The sequence below is a fragment of the Cherax quadricarinatus genome, unplaced genomic scaffold (assembly GCF_038502225.1).
Source record: "Cherax quadricarinatus isolate ZL_2023a unplaced genomic scaffold, ASM3850222v1 Contig1525, whole genome shotgun sequence".
Taxonomy (NCBI): domain Eukaryota; kingdom Metazoa; phylum Arthropoda; class Malacostraca; order Decapoda; family Parastacidae; genus Cherax; species Cherax quadricarinatus.
The window spans coordinates 27,501-49,229 of NW_027196551.1; the positions used below are offsets into that span (position 1 = coordinate 27,501).

At 38.9% G+C, this 21,729-nt stretch overlaps 1 protein-coding gene across 2 annotated transcripts in view; it reads left to right on the forward strand.

Annotated features, from left to right (window-relative positions):
- The window catches only part of LOC128692318 (F-actin-capping protein subunit beta), a 38,697-nt gene extending 18,701 nt beyond the window's left edge, over window positions 1–19,996 (forward strand). For both annotated transcript variants that reach the window (XM_053781409.2, XM_053781410.2), the window contains exons 4-5: window positions 9,110–9,309; window positions 17,692–19,996. In XM_053781409.2, coding sequence (XP_053637384.1) covers window positions 9,110–9,309; window positions 17,692–17,943 — 452 coding nt within the window. In that variant the 3' untranslated portion in view covers window positions 17,944–19,996. The remainder of the gene's footprint in view (window positions 1–9,109; window positions 9,310–17,691) is intronic.
- Window positions 19,997–21,729: the final 1,733 nt, after the last annotated feature.

Sequence of the window (21,729 nt, forward strand, 5' to 3'; positions counted from 1 at the left end):
CAAAACTCTCTTAGAGTCAGTTGAGTTTCTGAGGTCACTACAAAGCACCTTTCAAACAGAGCTTTTGTGTACAGTTTTTTGAAGTTTGCAATAACCTGCTGGTCCATGGGCTGCAGGAGAGGAGTGGTATTAGGAGGCAAAAACTTCACCTTAATGAAGCTCATGTCCCCATAAAGTCGCTCTGCCACGTCTGTAGGATGACCAGGGGCATTGTCTAACACCAGGAGGCACTTAAGGTCTAATTTCTTTTCAGTTAGGTAATCTTTCACATTGGGGGCAAATGCATGGTGTAACCAGTTATAGAAAAAGTCCCTAGTGACCCATGCCTTACTGTTTGCCCTCCACAGCACACACAAATTATCCTTGAGGACATTCTTTTGCCTGAACGCTCTGGGAGTTTCAGAGTGATACACTAATAAAGGCTTAACTTTGCAATCACCACTAGCATTGGCACACATCAACAAAGTAAGCCTGTCTTTCATAGGCTTATGTCCTGGGAGTGCCTTTTCCTCCTGAGTAATGTAGGTCCTGCTTGGCATTTTCTTCCAGAACAGGCCTGTTTCATCACAATTAAACACTTGTTCAGGTTTCAGTCCTTCACTGTCTATGTACTCCTTGAATTCCTGCACATATTTTTCAGCCGCTTTGTGGTCCGAACTGGCAGCCTCACCATGCCTTATCACACTATGGATGCCACTACGCTTCTTAAATCTCTCAAACCAACCTTTGCTGGCCTTAAATTCACTCACATCATCACTAGTTGCAGGCATTTTTTTAATTAAATCCTCATGCAACTTCCTAGCCTTTTCACATATGATCGCTTGAGAGACGCTATCTCCTGCTAGCTGTTTTTCATTTATCCACACCAATAAGAGTCTCTCAACATCTTCCATCACTTGCGATCTTTGTTTCGAAAACACAGTTAAACCTTTGGCAAGAACAGCTTCCTTGATTGTCTTTCTGGTGCCCACAATAGTAGCGATGGTTGATTGGGGTTTCTTGTACAACTTGACTAGGTCGGCGATACGCACTCCACTTTCATACTTATCAATGATCTCTTTCTTCATTTCTATTGGAATTCTCACCCTTATTGGTGTACGGTTGGCACTAGAAGCTTTCTTGGGGCCCATGGTCACTTATTTTCCAGAAACAGCACCGAAAACACTGTAATAATACGAAATATTCCGAGTGTATGCTTGGATGTTACCGCGGAGGCTGGCTGGTAAACAATGGCACGGGCGGCACATGTGAGGCTGGCTGAGGGCGCACATTGGACGCGTCTCGGACGAAAATCGGTGAGCGAGTTTTTAATCGGTATGCGCGGCAAAAATTTTGCGATTAAAGCAAGCGGTATGCGGATTAATCGCTATGTGATGCCATCGTTATGCGGGGGTCCACTGTATATATATATATATATATATATATATATATATATATATATATATATATATATATATATATTTTCTTTCTTTCAACACATCGGCCGTATCCCACCGAGGCGGGGTGGCCCAAAAGGAAAAACGAAAGTTTCTCCTTTTACATTTAGTAATATATACAGGAGAAGAGGTTACTAGCCCCTTGCTCCCGGCATTTTAGTCGCCTCTTACAACACGCATGGCTTACGGAGGAAGAATTCTATTCCACTTCCCCATGGAGATAAGAGGAAATAAACAAGAATAAGAACTAGAAAGAAAATAGAAGAAAACCCAGAGGGATGTGTGTATATATATATGCCTGTACATGTATGCGTAGTGTGACCTAAGTGTAAGTAGAAGTAGCAAGACGTACCTGAAACCTTGCATATTTATGAGACAGAAAAATGGACACCAGCAATCCTACCATCATGTAAAACAATTACAGGCTTTCGTGTTACACTCACTTGGCAGGACGGTAGTACCTCCCTGGGCGGTTGCTGTCTATATTCTTTCAACACACCGGCCGTATCCCACCGAGGCGGGGTGGCCCAAAAGGAAAAACGAAAGTTTCTCCTTTTACATTTAGTAATATATACAGGAGAAGAGGTTACTAGCCCCTTGCTCCCGGCATTTTAGTTGCCTCTTACAACACGCATGGCTTACGGAGGAAGAATTCTGTTCCACTTCCCCATGGAGATAAGAGGAAATAAACAAGAATAAGAACTAGAAAGAAAATAGAAGAAAACCCAGAGGGGTGTGTATATATGTGCTTGTACATGTATGTGTAGTGTGACCTAAGTGTAAGTAGAAGTAGCAAGACGTACCTGAAATCTTGCATGTTCATGAGACAGAAAAAAGGACACCAGCAATCCTACCATCATGTAAAACAATTACAGGCTTTCGTGTTACACTCACTTGGCAGGACGGTAGTACCTCCCTGGGCGGTTGCTGTCTATATATATATATATATATGAGGGAAAAAAGGTGAGTGGTGCGTTGAGGTATATGTGGAGTCAAAAAACGTTATCTATGGAGGCAAAGAAGGGAATGTATGAAAGTATAGTAGTACCAACACTCTTATATGGATGTGAAGCTTGGGTGGTAAATGCAGCAGCGAGGAGACGGTTGGAGGCAGTGGAGATGTCCTGTCTAAGGGCAATGTGTGGTGTAAATATTATGCAGAAAATTCGGAGTGTGGAAATTAGGAGAAGGTGTGGAGTTAATAAAAGCATTAGTCAGAGGGCAGAAGAGGGGTTGTTGAGGTGGTTTGGTCATTTAGAGAGAATGGATCAAAGTAGAATGACATGGAAAGCATATAAATCTATAGGGGAAGGAAAGAGGGGTAGGGGTCGTCCTCGAAAGGGTTGGAAAGAGGGGGTAAAGGAGGTTTTGTGGGCGAGGGGCTTGGACTTCCAGCAAGCGTGCATGAGCGTGTTAGATAGGAGTGAATGGAGACGAATGATACTTGAGACCTGACGATCTGTTGGAGTGTGAGCAGGGTAATATTTAGTGAAGCTATTCAGGGAAACCGGTTATTTTCATATAGTCGGACTTGAGTCCTGGAAATGGGAAGTACAATGCCTGCACTTTAAAGGAGGGGTTTGGGATATTGGCAGTTTGGAGGGATATGTTGTGTATCTTTATACGTATATGCTTCTAAGCTGTTGTATTCTGAGCACCTCTGCAAAAGCAGTGATAATGTGTGAGTGTGGTGAAAGTGTTGAATGATGATGAAAGTATTTTCTTTTTGGGGATTTTCTTTCTTTTTTTGGGTCACCCTGCCTCGGTGGGAGACGACCGACTTGTTGAAAAAAAAATATATATATATATGTCCTGGCTTTAAGTGAAACAAAGCTGAAGGGGGTGGGAGAGTTTCAATGGAGAGGAATAAATGGGATTAGGTCAGGGGTTTCAAATAGAATTAGAGCTAAAGAAGGAGTAGCAATAATGTTGAAGGATAAGCTATGGCAGGAAAAGAGGGACTACAAATGCATAAATTCAAGGATTATGTGGAGTAAAATAAAGATTGGATGTGAAAAGTGGGTTATAGTAAGCGTATATGCACCTGGAGAAGAGAGAAGTGTAGAGGAGAGAGAGAGATTCTGGGAAATGTTGAGTGAATGCGTGGGGAGTTTTGAATCAAGTGTGAGAGTAATGGTGGTTGGGGATTTCAATGCTAAAGTGGGTAAAAATGTTATGGAGGGAGTAGTAGGTAAATTTGGGGTGCCAGGGGTAAATGTAAATGGGGAGCCTTTAATTGAGCTATGTGTAGAAAGAAATTTGGTAATAAGTAATACATATTTTATGAAAAAGAGGATAAATAAATATACAAGGTATGATGTAGCACGTAATGAAAGTTTGTTAGATTATGTATTGGTGGATAAAAGGTTGATGGGTAGGCTCCAGGATGTACATGTTTATAGAGGGGCAACTGATATATCGGATCATTATTTAGTTGTAGCTACAGTTAGAGTAAGAGGTAGATGGGAAAAGGAAGGTGGCAACAACAAGTAAGAGGGAGGTGAAAGTGTATAAACTAAGGGAGGAGGAAGTTCGGGTGAGATATAAGCGACTATTGGCAGAAAGGTGGGCTAGTGCAAAGATGAGTAGTGAGGGTTGAAGAGGGTTGGAATAGTTTTAAAAATGCAGTATTAGAATGTGGGGCAGAAGTTTGTGGTTATAGGAGGGTGGGGGCAGGAGGAAAGAGGAGTGATTGGTGGAATGATGAAGTAAAGGGTGTGATAAAAGAGAAAAAGGTAGCTTACGAGAGGTTTTTACAAAGCAGAAGTGTTATAAGAAGAGCAGAGTATATGGAGAGTAAAAGAAAGGTGAAGAGGGTGGTGAGAGAGTGCAAAAGGAGAGCAGATGAAAGTGGGAGAGGCACTGTCAAGAAATTTTAATGAAAATAAGAAAAAATTTTGGAGTGAGTTAAACAAGTTAAGAAAGCCTAGGGAAAGTATGGATTTGTCCGTTAAAAACAGAGTAGGGGAGTTAGTAGATGGGGAGAGGGAGGTATTAGGTAGATGGCAAGAATATTTTGAGGAACTTTTAAATGTTGAGGAAGAAAGGGAGGCGGTAATTTCATGCACTGGCCAGGGAGGTATACCATCTTTTAGGAGTGAAGAAGAGCAGAATGTAAGTGTGGTGGAGGTACGTGAGGCATTACATAGAATGAAAGGGGGTAAAGCAGCTGGAACTGATGGGATCATGACAGAAATGTTAAAAGCAGGGGGGGATATAGTGTTGGAGTGGTTGGTACTTTTGTTTAATAAATGTATGAAAGAGGGAAAGGTACCTAGGGATTGGCGGAGAGCATGTATAGTCCCTTTATATAAAGGGAAAGGGGACAAAAGAGATTGTAAAAATTATAGAGGAATAAGTTTACTGAGTATACCAGGAAAAGTATACGGTAGAGTTATAATTGAAAGAATTAGAGGTAAGACAGAATGTACAATTGCGGATGAGCAAGGAGGCTTCAGAGTGGGTAGGGGATGTGTAGATCAAGTGTTTACATTGAAGCATATATGTGAACAGTATTTAGATAAAGGTAGGGAAGTTTTTATTGCATTTATGGATTTAGAAAAGGCATATGATAGAGTGGATAGAGGAGCAATGTGGCAGATGTTGCAAGTTTATGGAATAGGTGGTAAGTTACTAAATGCTGTAAAGAGCTTTTATGAGGATAGTGAGGCTCAGGTTAGGGTGTGTAGAAGAGAGGGAGAATACTTCCCAGTAAAAGTAGGTCTTAGACAGGGATGTGTAATGTCACCATGGTTGTTTAATATATTTATAGATGGGGTTGTAAAAGAAGTAAATGCTAGGGTGTTCGGGAGAGGGGTGGGATTAAATTATGGGGAATCAAATTCAAAATGGGAATTGACACAGTTACTTTTTGCTGATGATACTGTGCTTATGGGAGATTCTAAAGAAAAATTGCAAAGGTTAGTGGATGAGTTTGAGAATGTGTGTAAAGGTAGAAAGTTGAAAGGGAACATAGAAAAGAGTAAGGTGATGAGGGTATCAAATGATTTAGATAAATAAAAATTGGATATCAAATTGGGGAGGAGGAGTATGGAAGAAGTGAATGTTTTCAGATACTTGAGAGTTGACGTGTCGGCAGATGGATTTATGAAGGATGAGGTTAATCATAGAATTGATGAGGGAAAAAAGGTGAGTGGTGCGTTGAGGTATATGTGGAGTCAAAAAACGTTATCTATGGAGGCAAAGAAGGGAATGTATGAAAGTATAGTAGTACCAACACACTTATATGGATGTGAAGCTTGGGTGGTAAATGCAGCAGCGAGGAGACGGTTGGAGGCAGTGGAGATGTCCTGTCTAAGGGCAATGTGTGGTGTAAATATTATGCAGAAAATTCGGAGTGTGGAAATTAGGAGAAGGTGTGGAGTTAATAAAAGTATTAGTCAGAGGGCAGAAGAGGGGTTGTTGAGGTGGTTTGGTCATTTAGAGAGAATGGATCAAAGTAGAATGACATGGAAAGCATATAAATATATAGGGGAAGGAAGGCGGGGTAGGGGTCGTCCTCGAAAGGGTTGGAGAGAGGGCGTAAAGGAGGTTTTGTGGGTGAGGGGCTTGGACTTCCAGCAAGCGTGCGTGAGCGTGTTAGATAGGAGTGAATGGAGACGAATGGTACTTGGGACCTGACGATCTGTTGGAGTGTGAGCAGGGTAATATTTGGTGAAGGGATTCAGGGAAACCGGTTATTTTCATATAGTCGGACTTGAGTCCTGGAAATGGGAAGTACAATGCCTGCACTTTAAAGGAGGGGTTTGGGATATTGGCAGTTTGGAGGGATATGTTGTGTATTTTTATATGTGTATGCTTCTAGACTGTTGTATTCTGAGCACCTCTGCAAAAACAGTGATAATGTGCGAGTGTGGTGAAAGTGTTGAATGATGATGAAAGTATTTTCTTTTTGGGGATTTTCTTTCTTTTTTTGGGTCACCCTGCCTCGGTGGGAGACGGCCGACTTGTTGAAAAAATATATATATATATATATATATATATATATATATATATATATATATATATATATATATATATATATATATATATATATATATATATTCTTTCTTTCAACACACCGGCCGTATCCCACCGAGGCGGGGTGGCCCAAAAGGAAAAACGAAAGTTTCTCCTTTTACATTTAGTAATATATACAGGAGAAGAGGTTACTAGCCCCTTGCTCCCGGCATTTTAGTTGCCTCTTACAACACGCATGGCTTACGGAGGAAGAATTCTGTTCCACTTCCCCATGGAGATAAGAGGAAATAAACAAGAATAAGAACTAGAAAGAAAATAGAAGAAAACCCAGAGGGGTGTGTATATATGTGCTTGTACATGTATGTGTAGTGTGACCTAAGTGTAAGTAGAAGTAGCAAGACGTACCTGAAATCTTGCATGTTCATGAGACAGAAAAAAGGACACCAGCAATCCTACCATCATGTAAAACAATTACAGGCTTTCGTTTTACACTCACTTGGCAGGACGGTAGTACCTCCCTGGGCGGTTGCTGTCTACCAACCTACTACCTATAATATATATATATATATATATATATATATATATATAAATATATATATATATATATATATAAATATATATATATATATAAATATATATATATATATATATATATATATATATATATCTTTCTTTCTTTCTTTCAACACACCGGCCGTATCCCACCGAGGCGGGGTGGCCCAAAAGGAAAAACGAAAGTTTCTCCTTTTACATTTAGTAATATATACAGGAGAAGAGGTTACTAGCCCCTTGCTCCCGGCATTTTAGTCGCCTCTTACAACACGCATGGCTTACGGAGGAATAATTCTGTTCCACTTCCCCATGGAGATAAGAGGAAATAAACAAGAATAAGAACTAGAAAGAAAATAGAAGAAAACCCAGAGGGGTGTGTATATATGTGCTTGTACATGTATGTGTAGTGTGACCTAAGTGTAAGTAGAAGTAGCAAGACATACCTGAAATCTTGCATGTTCATGAGACAGAAAAAAGGACACCTACAATCCTACCATCATGTAAAACAATTACAGGCTTTCGTTTTACACTCACTTGGCAGGATGGTAGTACCTCCCTGGGCGGTTGCTGTCTACCAACTTATGAGCATGTAAACATTACACAAAAAAACAAATGTCATTCAAAACAAAAGTAAAATCACTCTTTTTAGGAAGGCATGAACAGTTGACATTTGTTTTTGTGGCAAGGTGCCATTAATTATGTACACCTAGCTTTTCTTCTTGATCTTATAACTGAACAGCCATGATATTCTGACAAAAAAAAAAAAATGTAGCCAACCATACTAGCCAACCGGGGTGAACTTATTGATAGCAACTTAGGAATGGTGATTTTTTTTGTGAATATATTAATGTATACTAATATAAATGGGTGCAGCATGATTGTTGAATATATTTGTGGTACAGTACGTATCTCACTGCTATAATAACTATTGCAATAATTCAACAATTGCATGGAAATAAATTATAGGAGAGTAAATTTTAACTCTGTGCATTATGCATTGCTTGGTTTCTTCCAGACTACAGTAGTGTGGTTTCTCCTTGCAAAAAATTAATTGTGCATTTGTGCTTTAGCAGTTCCTTTTATAATAAGTGTACAATGGAACCTCTGTTTTCGTTTGCCCTGGTTTTCGCCGAATTCGGTTTTCAACGACTTTTTTCCTCAAAATATTGCCCCAGTTTTTGCTCATCACCTTGGTTTTCGTCCACCATGCCGAATGTGTTCATCTGCCTGCGCCCACACAAAGCATCCCACACATGCATTTTGAGTCATTCTAGCTTTGTTTCTCGTCGAGTGAACATTACCCTGCACATTCATACAAAACATTTCATAATAATCCATTCTTTTTGTGCTTGTTTATTGATTGTGACTGCTAAATAAGCCACCATGGGGCCAAAGAAAGTTCTGAGTGCCAGCCCTTTGATAAAGAAGGCGAGAAACACGTTAGAATTCAATGGTGGTAGTGATGGTGGTAGAGGGTGGTAGTGATGATATTTTTGGGTGTCTGGAATGGATTAATTAGATTTACATTATTTCTTATGGGAAATATTGCTTCAATTTTCGTCAGACTCTCTGGAATGAATTAAAGACGAAAACTGAAGTCCCACTGTACATTACATTTTTATTTCTAGCACTGACACTCCTCTAAAATTATATTTTTAAGTTTTTGTTTATTGTGGTTTTTCTATCATTCTTAACCCCTAAACGGTCCAAACGTATATATACGTCCTCACACGTAGCACCCCCAAACGTATATATACGTTTTAATTTTCCTGCCTCCAAATTTGGCACAATTGCCCTGAGATGCCTGGTCAGCATAGAATGGGTCTGAACACTCGGTGTGCACCATATTAAAAAACTGGGACCACTTAGTACCCTGTGCTCTTTTTTTCTATTAAAAAAATAATTTTTTTTTTTTGTCAAAATATTCGGGGCACTGCGCAAGTGAACGTATATATACGTTTGGACCGTTTAAGGGTTAAGAATTACAAATTACATATTTTAAGACTAGGCAGTAAAAATAGTAAATGAAATGTTTGATAGGATTCTAAAATGTAATTACTTCTCAGATCTGAAAAGGAATGATCATAAATGGCATGTAGTTATGCATTACCAGATTTAACTGGCTTTTCATTTTCTTGCAGGTGTTATTCTTATAAAGAAAGCTGGTGATGGTAGTAAGAAAATTAAAGGTTGCTGGGACAGCATCCATGTTGTTGAGGTAGTAGAAAAATCAAGTGGACGTTCAGCGCACTACAAGCTCACTTCGACTGCGATGCTATGGCTACAAACTAACAAACAGGGATCTGGCACAATGAACCTTGGTGGCTCTCTTACCAGACAGGTCAGTGTATTACACATCTCTGATACTTTAATGTTAAACATAAATCTATAAAATTATTAAACATACTCGCTTCCTAATATAGTAAAACCTGTCATTAATGAATTTTGGTAATTTTGCACAAAAAAATTGGCTAGACAGTCTAATTTTGAATTTTGTCCATCTCAGTAGTGTCCGGTTGTCTTCCGAAGTATCAGACCAAGCCTGATGATTCTGATGTTTGTCCAGTATGGACCAGAGCAGCCATGTTTAGGACTTGTCCATTTTTATTGTTTTCTGAGTCATAGGCCACACTGCTTGGCCTTCAGGGCAGAACTAGGCAGGGTCAGACATGTCTGCCTGCCTTCCTGATTGGATTGGACTGGGCCCAGGTACCCCTACACCCCCCCAGTCTGCTTTATGAATTTTTAATAGGTTTGATTTGATTATTGTGATGCTGTAAATCATGACCAATCATTTCTAGTTCTATTTTATTATCTGAGAATTAGGATAAATCTTTGATTTTTTGTTTTTATGGGTTCAATGGAAGGCAAGCATAATACAGAAAAGGCCTGGGGACATGATTAATAAAGAGGGGGGAACATTGTTCTAGTGCCTGGAATGTCTACATTGTTTATCTGGGATTAACAGACTGTCACCTTAGCCAACTGCACCACAAAGAGTATAAGGGTTTCCCGAACCCGAATACTGGACAGGTTGATGTTCATTAACTGTGACTTAGTGAGCTTTTATGGAGAAACCCTGAATCTTCAAGCATCCAGCAACCAATTCTAGTTTTTGTCCCTTCTCAAATCACTTATCATTTTACTGAAAATTGTTCTGAACAAATGCAACAGTTTGTGTGGTTGGATTCGAACCTCCAGGCTAGGACTACCAGCCTGACTCTATAGCCAGCTGTTCCACAGAAATTATAAAGCGCAATTTGCTAACGCAGCAAACTGTAATCCCAGACTGAGTTCATATCCTGATTTCTCTGTTAAATTGTTACATTTCAGTACTTTGACCTTATGTTCTGATCATATTCTCATTAATTTTGTGATCTGTAGTTTCCTTATATTAAATGTGCAAAAATATTAAGGATTGCTGTATTTATAGTCCTGTTAGTTACTCTCTTTCACTTTGATAAACCCAGTAATGATTTTTCTGATATGCTGTGAGTGAAGGTTTGAGTCACAATAATATTAATAGCAAAGATTTTTTAAGGTGCAAACATATAAAACACAAAAAACCTGCACAATTTTCAGTTATACCAGTATAAGGCTGGAAAACTATAAGCCATCTTTTTTCACCTTCCTAACGTTGTGTGGCATCAGTTAGTTGACTTACCATGTTAATATATATAGGCTGATAATGGGAATGGTATCAATACTTCTTTATGTTTATGCTTTTATTATTCCCACTGCATGTTAATACAAAAAATTGTAGTATAGGAAACTATTTAGATGTATGTATGTACTGCATTGTTACTTTAATAATTTTTCTAGTGTGAGAAATGAGCTTGGTAGATTCTATACATACAATTTTTTCCTCATAAGCATTGATCATGGTTGGAGAAATCTTGACTTGCAGATGTGCTGCAATACCAGCATTACATATGTTGGTTTGTACAGTTAACTGATGATTATTTGGAGTACACACTAGTAACACAATCTTGTGTTTGGCCACTTCACATGGCTACGGGTTTTCTGCATCCAAAACACATTCTATGACATTCACATGACGCTGAAACATTCCGTATTTCCTGCTTCCATATGCGTTTCCACTGTAAAACTACTAGTTCTATTCACTTAACATTGATTTGAGAAACATTACATGGCCTCTCTAAAATATATATATATATTTTTAACAGGTTGAATTTGTTCAGTTTTGTCTCCTCTTTCCATAGAGCAGTGGTTTCCAAACTGGGGGTAAATTACCCCCTGGGGGTAATTTAACCATTTTTGGGGGCTAATGGAGGGGTGACAGAAAAAAAGTTATGAATTCTGAAAATCAAGAAAACAATGCAGTACCCGGTATGAGGATTATTGTTAACTTTGTCTTAGTATATAAAGTTGTAAAGTAAACCTATTATAAGTAAGTAATAAAGTTAAACCAAATAACAATAAACATCAAAAACTAATATACAGTATTAGAAAAGAAGAAATATATAGCTAAGTGTGTGGAAACCCAAAAGTATTTTGACAAGTATGCTTCAGGACAAAAGTCACTCAGTAGCCCAGATCGACCTGTCCAGTACGCGTCACTCACTTCCTGAGGCTGCCTCTATTTCACACTGTCAGTTTATCTGTGAGCATCAGCCGAGGTAGACATAAGCTGGTATGAAGCCAAGAATTCCTAAACTAGCTTCAAGTATGCAACTCCATCCATCCCACTGATGTTCTTGACATCTTTGGTAATAGTCATTAGAGATGCACAATGTTCAAATACAATAAATAAAAGAAAATATCTCAAGTATTTTAATTTAGCCATATATATCAATAATAACATTTTGTGAAAGGGGTAACATGCTTTATGTGGCATGTTCAGTGGTCAGTCGTCACGTGAGGTCACAGACCCTGAGCTGCTTGGGGATTAGCGTGGACGGTTACAAAGCATGGCTTGCTTCTACAGTGTTTTAAAAGCTGAGGTTGGAGAGTTGAAGGAGGAGGTCTTGCTTCTCCAGGAGGAGATTAGGAGGCTGAAGGTCCACCTCAATGGGCCTGGGAGAGAGTGTGAGGTGGTTGGAGATGTGGGGAATGAGGCTTCTAGCAGTGAGGTGCAGTCTGTCTCTCACTGTGAGGAGGCTGTAGGTGGGGTGGTAGCAACGGCTACCAGCAGTGAGGTGCAGCCCAGCACCTGCTACAAGTGGCGAGTTGTTCACAGTAATGGGAGGCGCATCAGAGTAAGGAAAGTTAAGAGTGCAGATCTGAAGGTAGGAAATCGCTTCTCTGTTCTCCAGGATGAATGTACTTCAGTGGCCAGTGAAGGTAAGGGTACTACTGCCCCTGCTAATGAAGGTAAGCGCATTCTTGTGGTTGGTGACTCTCAGGTAAGATATGTTGATCGTGCTTTTTGTAATAGGAATAAGAAGATGAGAGATAGAGTGTGCTTCCCTGGAGCTGGTGTTGGGGACATTGTCAACAGACTGGATAATATCATGTCAGGTAATGGGAACAAGCCCATTATCTGTCTCAGTGCTGGTGGAAATGATATTGGGAAGGGTAGGAGAGAAGAGCTGCTAGATAAGTACAGGTCAGCTATAGATTTCATTAAGTCTAAGGGAGGGATCCCAATCATATGTAGCATCTTGCCTAGAAGGGGAGTAGGAAATGAATGGTTGTCTAGGGCAATTGGTGTAAATTGCTGGCTAGACAGATACTGCAAGGAACTTGCAATCCCATTCATTGACAACTGGAACAACTTTTATGGCAAACATGATATGTATGCAAGGGATGGGGTTCATCTCTCTGGGGCAGGGGTGGTAGCACTTGCAGACTCGATTGAGAAGGCCATTGGTGAAATGCCTATGATTTTAAACTGATGGAAGATAGAGGTATGGGTGTGTGTGGGAAACAAGCAGGTTGCAACACTAGGGTTGGAAACAGTAAATGTATAAAAGGCATTCAGCATGAAGTTATAAATAAAGACAATAGAACAGGTCAGCAAACAAAGGGGGACAGCAGAGGGCAGCAAGGGACTAGCTCCCTTAAGGTTTACTATACTAATAGCAGGAGTGTTAGAAATAAGATAGATGAGCTAAGATTAATTGCAAGTGCAGGAAACATAGATATTATTGCTATAACAGAGACCTGGCTCAATCTGAAAGATAGAGAGATGCCCTCTGAATGTCACATACAAGGCTATAAATTATTCCACACTGACAGGGTCAACAGGAAAGGTGGTGGAGTAGCGATGTATGTCAGAGACAATTTAAATTGTTGTGTTAGACAAGATATTAAATTAGAAGCGTCAGCCACTGAATCTGTTTGGTTACAGCTTCTCGAGGGCCGAGAAAAACTAATTTTGGGTGTGATTTACAGGGCCCCAAATCTTGATAGGGAGTGCAGTAAACTTCTATGGGACGAAATTCGTAAGGCATCTACATACGAAAATGTTGTGCTAATGGGAGATTTCAATTATAGACAGATTGACTGGAGCAATTTGACAGGAAATTTAGAGTCGGGTGACTTTCTTGATACGATCCAGGATTGTTTTTTAAAACAGTTTGTGACAGAGCCAACTAGGGGAAATAACCTCCTTGACTTGGTTCTTGCCAGTAGGGAAACACTAATTAATAATCTTGAGGTTAATGATGAGCTTGGGGAGAGTGATCACAAATCACTCAGTTTTAACATATCATGGAATTCCCCTAATAATGGCAATCAAGTCTCCGTCCCTGACTTTCGCTTGGCTGATTTCATAGGACTGAAAAATTACTTAGGTGGGCTGAACTGGAATGACCTGACTAGGGGTCAGGTAGGTGGTGATGGTTGCCGATATGATGCTTTCCAGGGCATAGTTCTAGCTGCTCAGTCAAATTATGTTCCAAATAGGGAAATCAGATCAAACAAAAATGATCCTAAATGGATGAACAATAGATTAAAATATCTGATTGGTCAAAAGAGAGGCATATATAGGCAAATCAAAAGAGGAGAGGGGCAATTAAGAAATCGATATATTCAGTTAAAGAGAGAAATAAAAAAGGGAATTAGAAAAGCAAATAGAGATTATGAGGTTAAAGTTGCAAGAGAATCGAAGACTAACCCAAAAGGATTCTTTCAGGTATACAGAAGTAAGATCAGGGACAAGATAGGCCCACTCAAAAGTTCCTCGGGTCAGCTCACTGACAGTGATAAGGAAATGTGTAGAATTTTTAACACATACTTCCTCTCAGTTTTTACACAGGAGGATACCAGCGATATTCCAGTAATGATAAATTATGTAGTACAGGACGATAATAAACTGTGCACTATTAGGGTCACAAGTGACATGGTCCTTAGGCAAATAGATAAATTAAAACCTAACAAATCCCCAGGCCCTGATGAACTGTATGCAAGGGTTCTAAAGGAATGTAAAGAGGAGCTTAGCACACCTTTGGCTAATCTTTTCAACATATCACTACAAACTGGCATGGTGCCAGATAAGTGGAAAATGGCAAATGTGATACCTATTTTCAAAACAGGTGACAGGTCCTTAGCTTCGAACTATAGACCAATAAGCCTAACCTCCATAGTGGGAAAATTTATGGAATCAATAATTGCCGAGGCAGTTCGTAGCCACCTTGAAAAGCATAAATTAATCAACGAATCTCAGCATGGTTTTACAAAGGGGCGTTCCTGCCTTACGAATTTATTAACTTTTTTCACTAAGGTATTTGAGGAGGTAGATCATGGTAATGAATATGATATTGTGTATATGGACTTCAGTAAGGCTTTTGACAGGGTCCCACATCAGAGACTATTGAGGAAAATTAAAGCACATGGAATAGGAGGAGAAATTTTTTCCTGGATAGAGGCATGGTTGACAAATAGGCAGCAGAGAGTTTGCATAAATGGGGAGAAATCAGAGTGGGGAAGCGTCACGAGCGGTGTTCCACAGGGGTCAGTGTTGGGCCCCCTGCTGTTCACAATCTACATAAACGACATAGATGAGGGCATAAAGAGCGACATCGGCAAGTTTGCCGATGACACCAAAATAGGCCGTCGAATTCATTCTGACGAGGACATTCGAGCACTCCAGGAAGATTTGAATAGACTGATGCAGTGGTCGGAGAAGTGGCAGATGCAGTTTAATATAGACAAATGCAAAGTTCTAAATGTTGGACAGGACAATAACCATGCCACATATAAACTAAATAATGTAGATCTTAATATTACGGATTGCGAAAAAGATTTAGGAGTTCTGGTTAGCAGTAATCTGAAACCAAGACAACAGTGCATAAGTGTTCGCAATAAAGCTAATAGAATCCTTGGCTTCATATCAAGAAGCATAAATAATAGGAGTCCTCAGGTTGTTCTTCAACTCTATACATCCTTGGTTAGGCCTCATTTAGATTATGCTGCACAGTTTTGGTCACCGTATTACAGAATGGATATAAATTCTCTGGAAAATGTACAAAGGAGGATGACAAAGATGATCCCATGTATCAGAAACCTTCCCTATGAGGATAGACTAAGGGCCCTGAAACTGCACTCTCTAGAAAGACGTAGAATTAGGGGGGATATGATTGAGGTTTATAAGTGGAAGACAGGAATAAATAAAGGGGATGTAAATAGTGTGCTGAAAATATCTAGCCTAGACAGGACTCGCAGCAATGGTTTTAAGTTGGAAAAATTCAGATTCAGGAGGGATATAGGAAAGTACTGGTTTGGTAATAGAGTTGTGGATGAGTGGAACAAACTCCCAAGTACCGTTATAGAGGCCAGAACGTTGTGTAGCTTTAAAAATAGGTTGGATAAATACATGAGTAGATGTGGGTGGGTGTGAGTTAGACGTGATAGCTTGTGCTACCAGGTCGGTTGCCGTGTTCCTCCCTTAAGTCAATGTGACCTGACCTGACTAGGTTGGGTGCATTGGCTTAAGCCGGTAGGGACTTGGACCTGCCTCGCATGGGCCAGTAGGCCTTCTGCAGTGTTCCTTCGTTCTTATGTTCTTCTTATGTTAAATACAGTACCCAGGTTTAGCAAATTCAGTGTGGGGTCACCAAGAGTACAAAAGGGCTGAGGAGGAGGAATTGTTAGTCTGGGTATGTAGAAAGGATGGAAAAATGTGCGATGACAAAGAGGGTGCATGAATCTGGTGTGGAAGGTAGGATGGAGAGGGGTCTTCCCAGGTATGGTTGGAGGGAAGGGATAAAAGAGGCTTTGAGATTTTGTGGCTTGGACATCAGGTAGACTTGTGCAAATGTGGTACTTAATGAACATTCTGGGCTGTTGGAGTGTGAGCAAGGATACCATCATGAGAGGATTCAGGGAAATTGGTTAGCTGAACTTAAAGGCGGTGCATGCACGTCTGAAGGAGGAGTGGGGATGTTGCAATTAGGAGGTAATTTGAAATGTGATGCCAGCATACTTCTGGAAAGACAGTTATTGAATGAATAAAAGTGAATGTGTTTTCTTTGGGTTACCTGCCTTGACGGGAGACATCTATTGAGATCAAAAAAAATTTTCATCATTGCCCCCTCTATATTACAACTCTTGAATCTATACCTGCAGCCCCTGTGTAATCTATTTCATCATTAGTTTCTTTCTACTTCTTGCTTCTCTCTCCCATCACTGGAAATTTCACTAAATTAAATTTCTTTTCCTCCTCTCTCTCTCTCTTTAAGCTCTAGCTTCCCACTTTTGACTCACACTTAACTTGTCACTCTGATACTTCTGATGTGAGAACTGATACAAGCATAATCGAGCCCCATAATTTGTTGGGGGTTAGGTTCCTTGAAGTGACATGAATCCAAAAGCAACAAATAATAGGGAATTTTGCATGTCTGAAATATTTTAAACGTTTACATGCCTATTTCTCATTATATATTCGGTGAAGAAGAATCCTTCCTCCATAGGCCATGTGTGTCGTAAGAGGCGACTAAAATATAAATTACTGAACATAAAATGAACAAAAATTTCACGTGCTTCTTTTTTGGGTTAACTTTCCTCGATGGGAGACAGTTGTTGTGTTAAAAAACACTCATTATATACTGCTCTAATCCACTTAATATTGGCATTCATAAGAAAATTTATCACTATTTTTTCAGTTAAGGTATGTGCCAAGCTAAAAACAAAAACAAAAAGGCAGTGGACACTAAGATAGGATAAATAATTGAAGAGATTTGCAAAAAGCCTTCACTAAAATTGTATAAACAAATCATGTAGGATACAAAGACTGTGATTTCTGGGGTTCAGTTGTACAGTACCTAACTGTTAGTATCTTCCTCAGTTGCATTTTTTTCAGGGTAATTGCTGCAATCCATAAAGTATTTTCACTAGTATTTACCCTCCTTGTTGTCATCCATAAAGCTACAGTACTCTTGTTGCCTATTCATTTGCTGTATTCTCTGGCTCTCAAAATGTATTACAAGTACAGTAATCCAAGGATTCAAAATTTATTGGTATCATCATCATCAGTTGTTGTTACTGTTGTTGTTGTTAGGGTTTATAGGGCCACATTGTCAGTCATTTAATCACCATCATTATTCAATCAATTATTATCATTGATTTTTCATTGTTAATGTGCCATTTAGTTAAAATGTTCAGTTTATATGCAATAACCTTGCTTATACATGTACATATAACTACTTTTTCATTGCAGGTGCATACAATATATTCTTATTTAATAATGTAGACTTTTAAGTGCAGAAAAAAATTGTAGCAGTTTTATATGTAAATAATAAAATATTTATTATATCAACAGATGGAACAGGACTGCCCTGTTTCAGAGTCATCTCCACACATTGCTAATATTGGTCGTATGGTAGAAGACATGGAGAACAAGATCCGCAATACGCTCAATGAGATCTACTTTGGCAAGACGAAGGACATTGTCAATGGTCTCCGCTCTGTCCAGCCCCTACCAGACCAGAAGCAGCATGATGCCCTCAGGACCGAGATTGCAAAAGCACTAATTAGGAGACAAGCAAAAGGTTCTAATGATGAGAATAATTAAGTTCTCATCCCTGTTTCTAAGTTTGTGGATCACACAAACCAGGGATATGAAAACTACAAGAATATGGTTCTGTTTCTTATGATGGCCTACGCCTGCTAATGGGCATGAAACACACGATTTCAGGCCACACAGATTAGCCGTCTCTGACAGGACTCGTTAGTGGTGTTGCTCTGGTCTTTGCAATGAGATAATGCTTGGTGATATGTGATTCAACATCCCTACTCTGGACACAGCTCCCACTGGTAGAGGGACATAGTGCATATAGCTTCATAGTGTCACAAAACAGATAACCAGCTTTGTGAAAACATGAAGTGATCAATGAGACACTTGAAGCAGAAAATAAGTGGCCAGTAAGGCCTTGTGGAAAGAATGAAGACTTTTTACACTGAAAGTATCATTCCACTGGGTAGGAATGCATATTTCTTAAAGGAAATGAGCAGGATTAGAAAATGCTTATGATGCTTGCAATAAATTCTAGTTAATTTCAAAGATCGTAATTGTTATGGCTGTATGAAATGCTTAAAAATCAGTAATATATCCAGTTCCTGCTTGAAAAGTAGCTATACAGATAACCTGGCTACTTCCCAGGTGATTTTTTTTCCTATTTGTTTTAAGTTATAAGGCCAAAGAATAATTTTAACCTTAAAAGGTAACCACACACAAGTTCCAGCACATATAAAGAGTGTTTTAAGATTGTTGAATTTTTTAGGAATTTATGCAATATTAAAATGAAAGGGAAAAAAAGCAAGCTTGGGTGGTAACACTTTAGGTGCTTTCTAACAGTCTGCAATTCCATTGCATATACAGTACTGTAATTTGGCGATATTATAATCGTCATAATAAATGGTCCTTTTACTGGCAGTTTATCTAATTGTCCAGAAAATGGGGGTTCCTTTAAGAAGAACCCAGTGATTCTTTGCTGATATCAGATTGTGGAGGCATGTGTGGTTAGGTTCATTTCATTTTATTTTTCTCAGAATTGGGGTATTTTTTTTTTTTTTTTTTTTTTAGACAGGTTTTTCTTATTCTGATGGAATTAAAAAGTTTGATCATTCACTTTAAAAATCCTTGCAGCAATTTTGGATTTATCATTAGAGTGTTTTGTAAATTCCCATTCATTTTGGGTGATCCTTCTATCTTCTCTACAGAGGTGATTTTAATGTGTGATCTACTGTTTCTACTTTTGTAAGCCTAGTCCTCCCTCCGCGGCTGTTAACACTGTGTCATCGTTGGTAAATGGTAGTTAACGTCACTTATGCACCAATGATTGTGTTGTTATGGTTGAGGAAACTATTTTTTCTGCACTGATCATAGTAAAAGAATGATTCTGTATTTAAAATATGTTAATAGCTGAAATGAACATTATTGGTATGCTCTATATACTATTATTATTTTTTGTTCTATTATGGTAACTATACCACTTGTTCTAATAAGAATACTTTATAAAAGTAGTATGACATTAACAAGAAAACTTGACCAAGGACGTTCATCAGTTACCAGCGCAGCCACTCACCTAGGGGTTGTTAGGCAAGCCCGTGCTACTTGTCTTGGGGCAATAAGGATCTAGGCAACAAGTGCATTGATGTAAACATGTTCTTGGTATTTCATATTCATGTGCTCTTTTTGTAATTTACATTACTGTTATGTATGAATCAAGAGTTTTCAGGAATTTAAATTTTATTTGTTGGCTGTTGGTCATGGGTTAAAAAAAATTGTATCAGATTATTTAATGTAACTAATTGCATTAAGCATGATTTTCACATAAATTATCCTTAATGAGGGATTCATTGTCTCGGCTGGGTATTTTCTTAATTATTTATGGAGTTCATTATATATATGGGCATATATTATGGTACTCTTGCCTAGAGCCTGGCTGAATGACACTATTTATTATTACTGAAAGTTCTGTTTAAAGTATATAATATGGAGAACTATTGATCATATCCAAGTTGTATTTCCTTTAAGGCCATGTGATCGTCTCGTTGTTATGCATTTGCCCTGTGTGGCAGACACTATTTTTGATCAAAGAATTGATTATACAGGTATTTGGTAAGTTTTGTTTTCATTCCATACCTTCCTTTGTCAGCCACCTTTTTTGTAGTGGGTGGAACGAAGCATTTGTATATGTATCATGGGATGAACTGGCTGGAGCTTCATGTGCCAAGACAAACTGATGCTGTAGAAACTGATCCTCTAAGAGTATAATGATAATAATTTCTCCCTAACCATAATGCTAATACATTGGTTGGTTTCAAAGTGCAAATATTGTAAGTGCAAAACATCAGCATGATTTTCAATCAGAAGAAACTGAATAAACTGCTAATAGGACCAGCAGCTGATCATATATTACACTGGGCATTGAATTGACTGAAATGGAGTATTATTTCACAATCTTGACTTCTGTTACAATTTTTTTGCTAGGACAGTAAATTCATTGTGGATTAAAGATGTGACAGTTGATCTCAGCCAGCATTCATGCACTTGAGTGAATATTATGCCAGAATGAGTCCACTATGAAATAGGTTCTAGTACTCCCAAAGAGTTTTCATTGGTGAACCAGTAGTTCTGTCACTGCCATGAAATGCTAAGCCACTGGTTTCTAGCAGCTTAATCTTAACCCGAACTTACTTTAATACGTATGTCTCGTCAGTATCTGGAAGTGCATTCCGAGTCTATGCTCAGTCTGGAATTTTGAGTTTGAACACATCAGCATTGCTCAAATAGCTTCCAAGTAATGTTTGCTATTCTTGTGCTGAGCAATAGATTCCTCAGTATATTCCCAGTTGGAGAAACATTTGCAAAATTCTCTATGGAAAACCTTGGAGTGAATGAAGCAGGTGAAACAGAATTGTGCCCAAGGATAGGAAATAGCAAACTAGTCATGAACTATATGGCTTCTCGTAAGATTATGAACACTAGTAAAAATTTATGGTGTGTACCATTATTTCACCTTATCATCAATCCTCAATGAGGCATTGCAAGGTCCGTTGAGATGTTGAAAAGTTGGGATTTTTCTTCGGTGTCTTCCACACTCATTTGTTAACATTGTCTCTTGGCACTCCTGGAGGTTTGGAGATGTATGACTGGCTCTAGTTCTGCTAACCCTGTCTCGTTATCATTTCCTGGAGTTTGAGTTCCATATTTGCATGTTCATCTTCAGCATCAGCAATGATGACAAATAGGAGGAAATTGGACAGCAGCATCATAACACAATGATGTGGGAGGTGATTTATCTCCTGCAAGAGTGTGTGAAGCACATTTTAGGGCAGAGATATATCTGTCCATCTTCAGTGTTGGTGAATTCAGCTTTCACTCGGTTCTGCTTTTCTCATTTTTCTCTGTATCATCGTTGAATCTTTTCATCATTTTCTCAGTACAGTGGACCCCCGCATAACGATTACCTCCGAATGCGACCAATTATGTAAGTGCGTTTGTACGTGTATGTTTGGGGGTCTGAAATGGACTAATCTACTTCACAATATTTCTTATGGGAACAAATTCGGTCAGTACTGGCACCTGAACATACTTCTGGAGTGAAAAAATATCGTTAACCGGGGGTCCACTGTACTGTATTTTCTGAAACAAAAATTGATGATTATAGTTATTTTATGATACAGAACAGAACAGATGACTAAGTTTGCACCATGTCCAGAAGGCTATATTCCTTGGCAAAAAGACACTGCACCAAAAAAAAAAAGTTAACTATTCCTTCAATTTTTTTGGGCTAGTTAACATCAACATCTGGGACTGAAGGCAAATGTTCCTTTGCCCCCATTACAATCCATC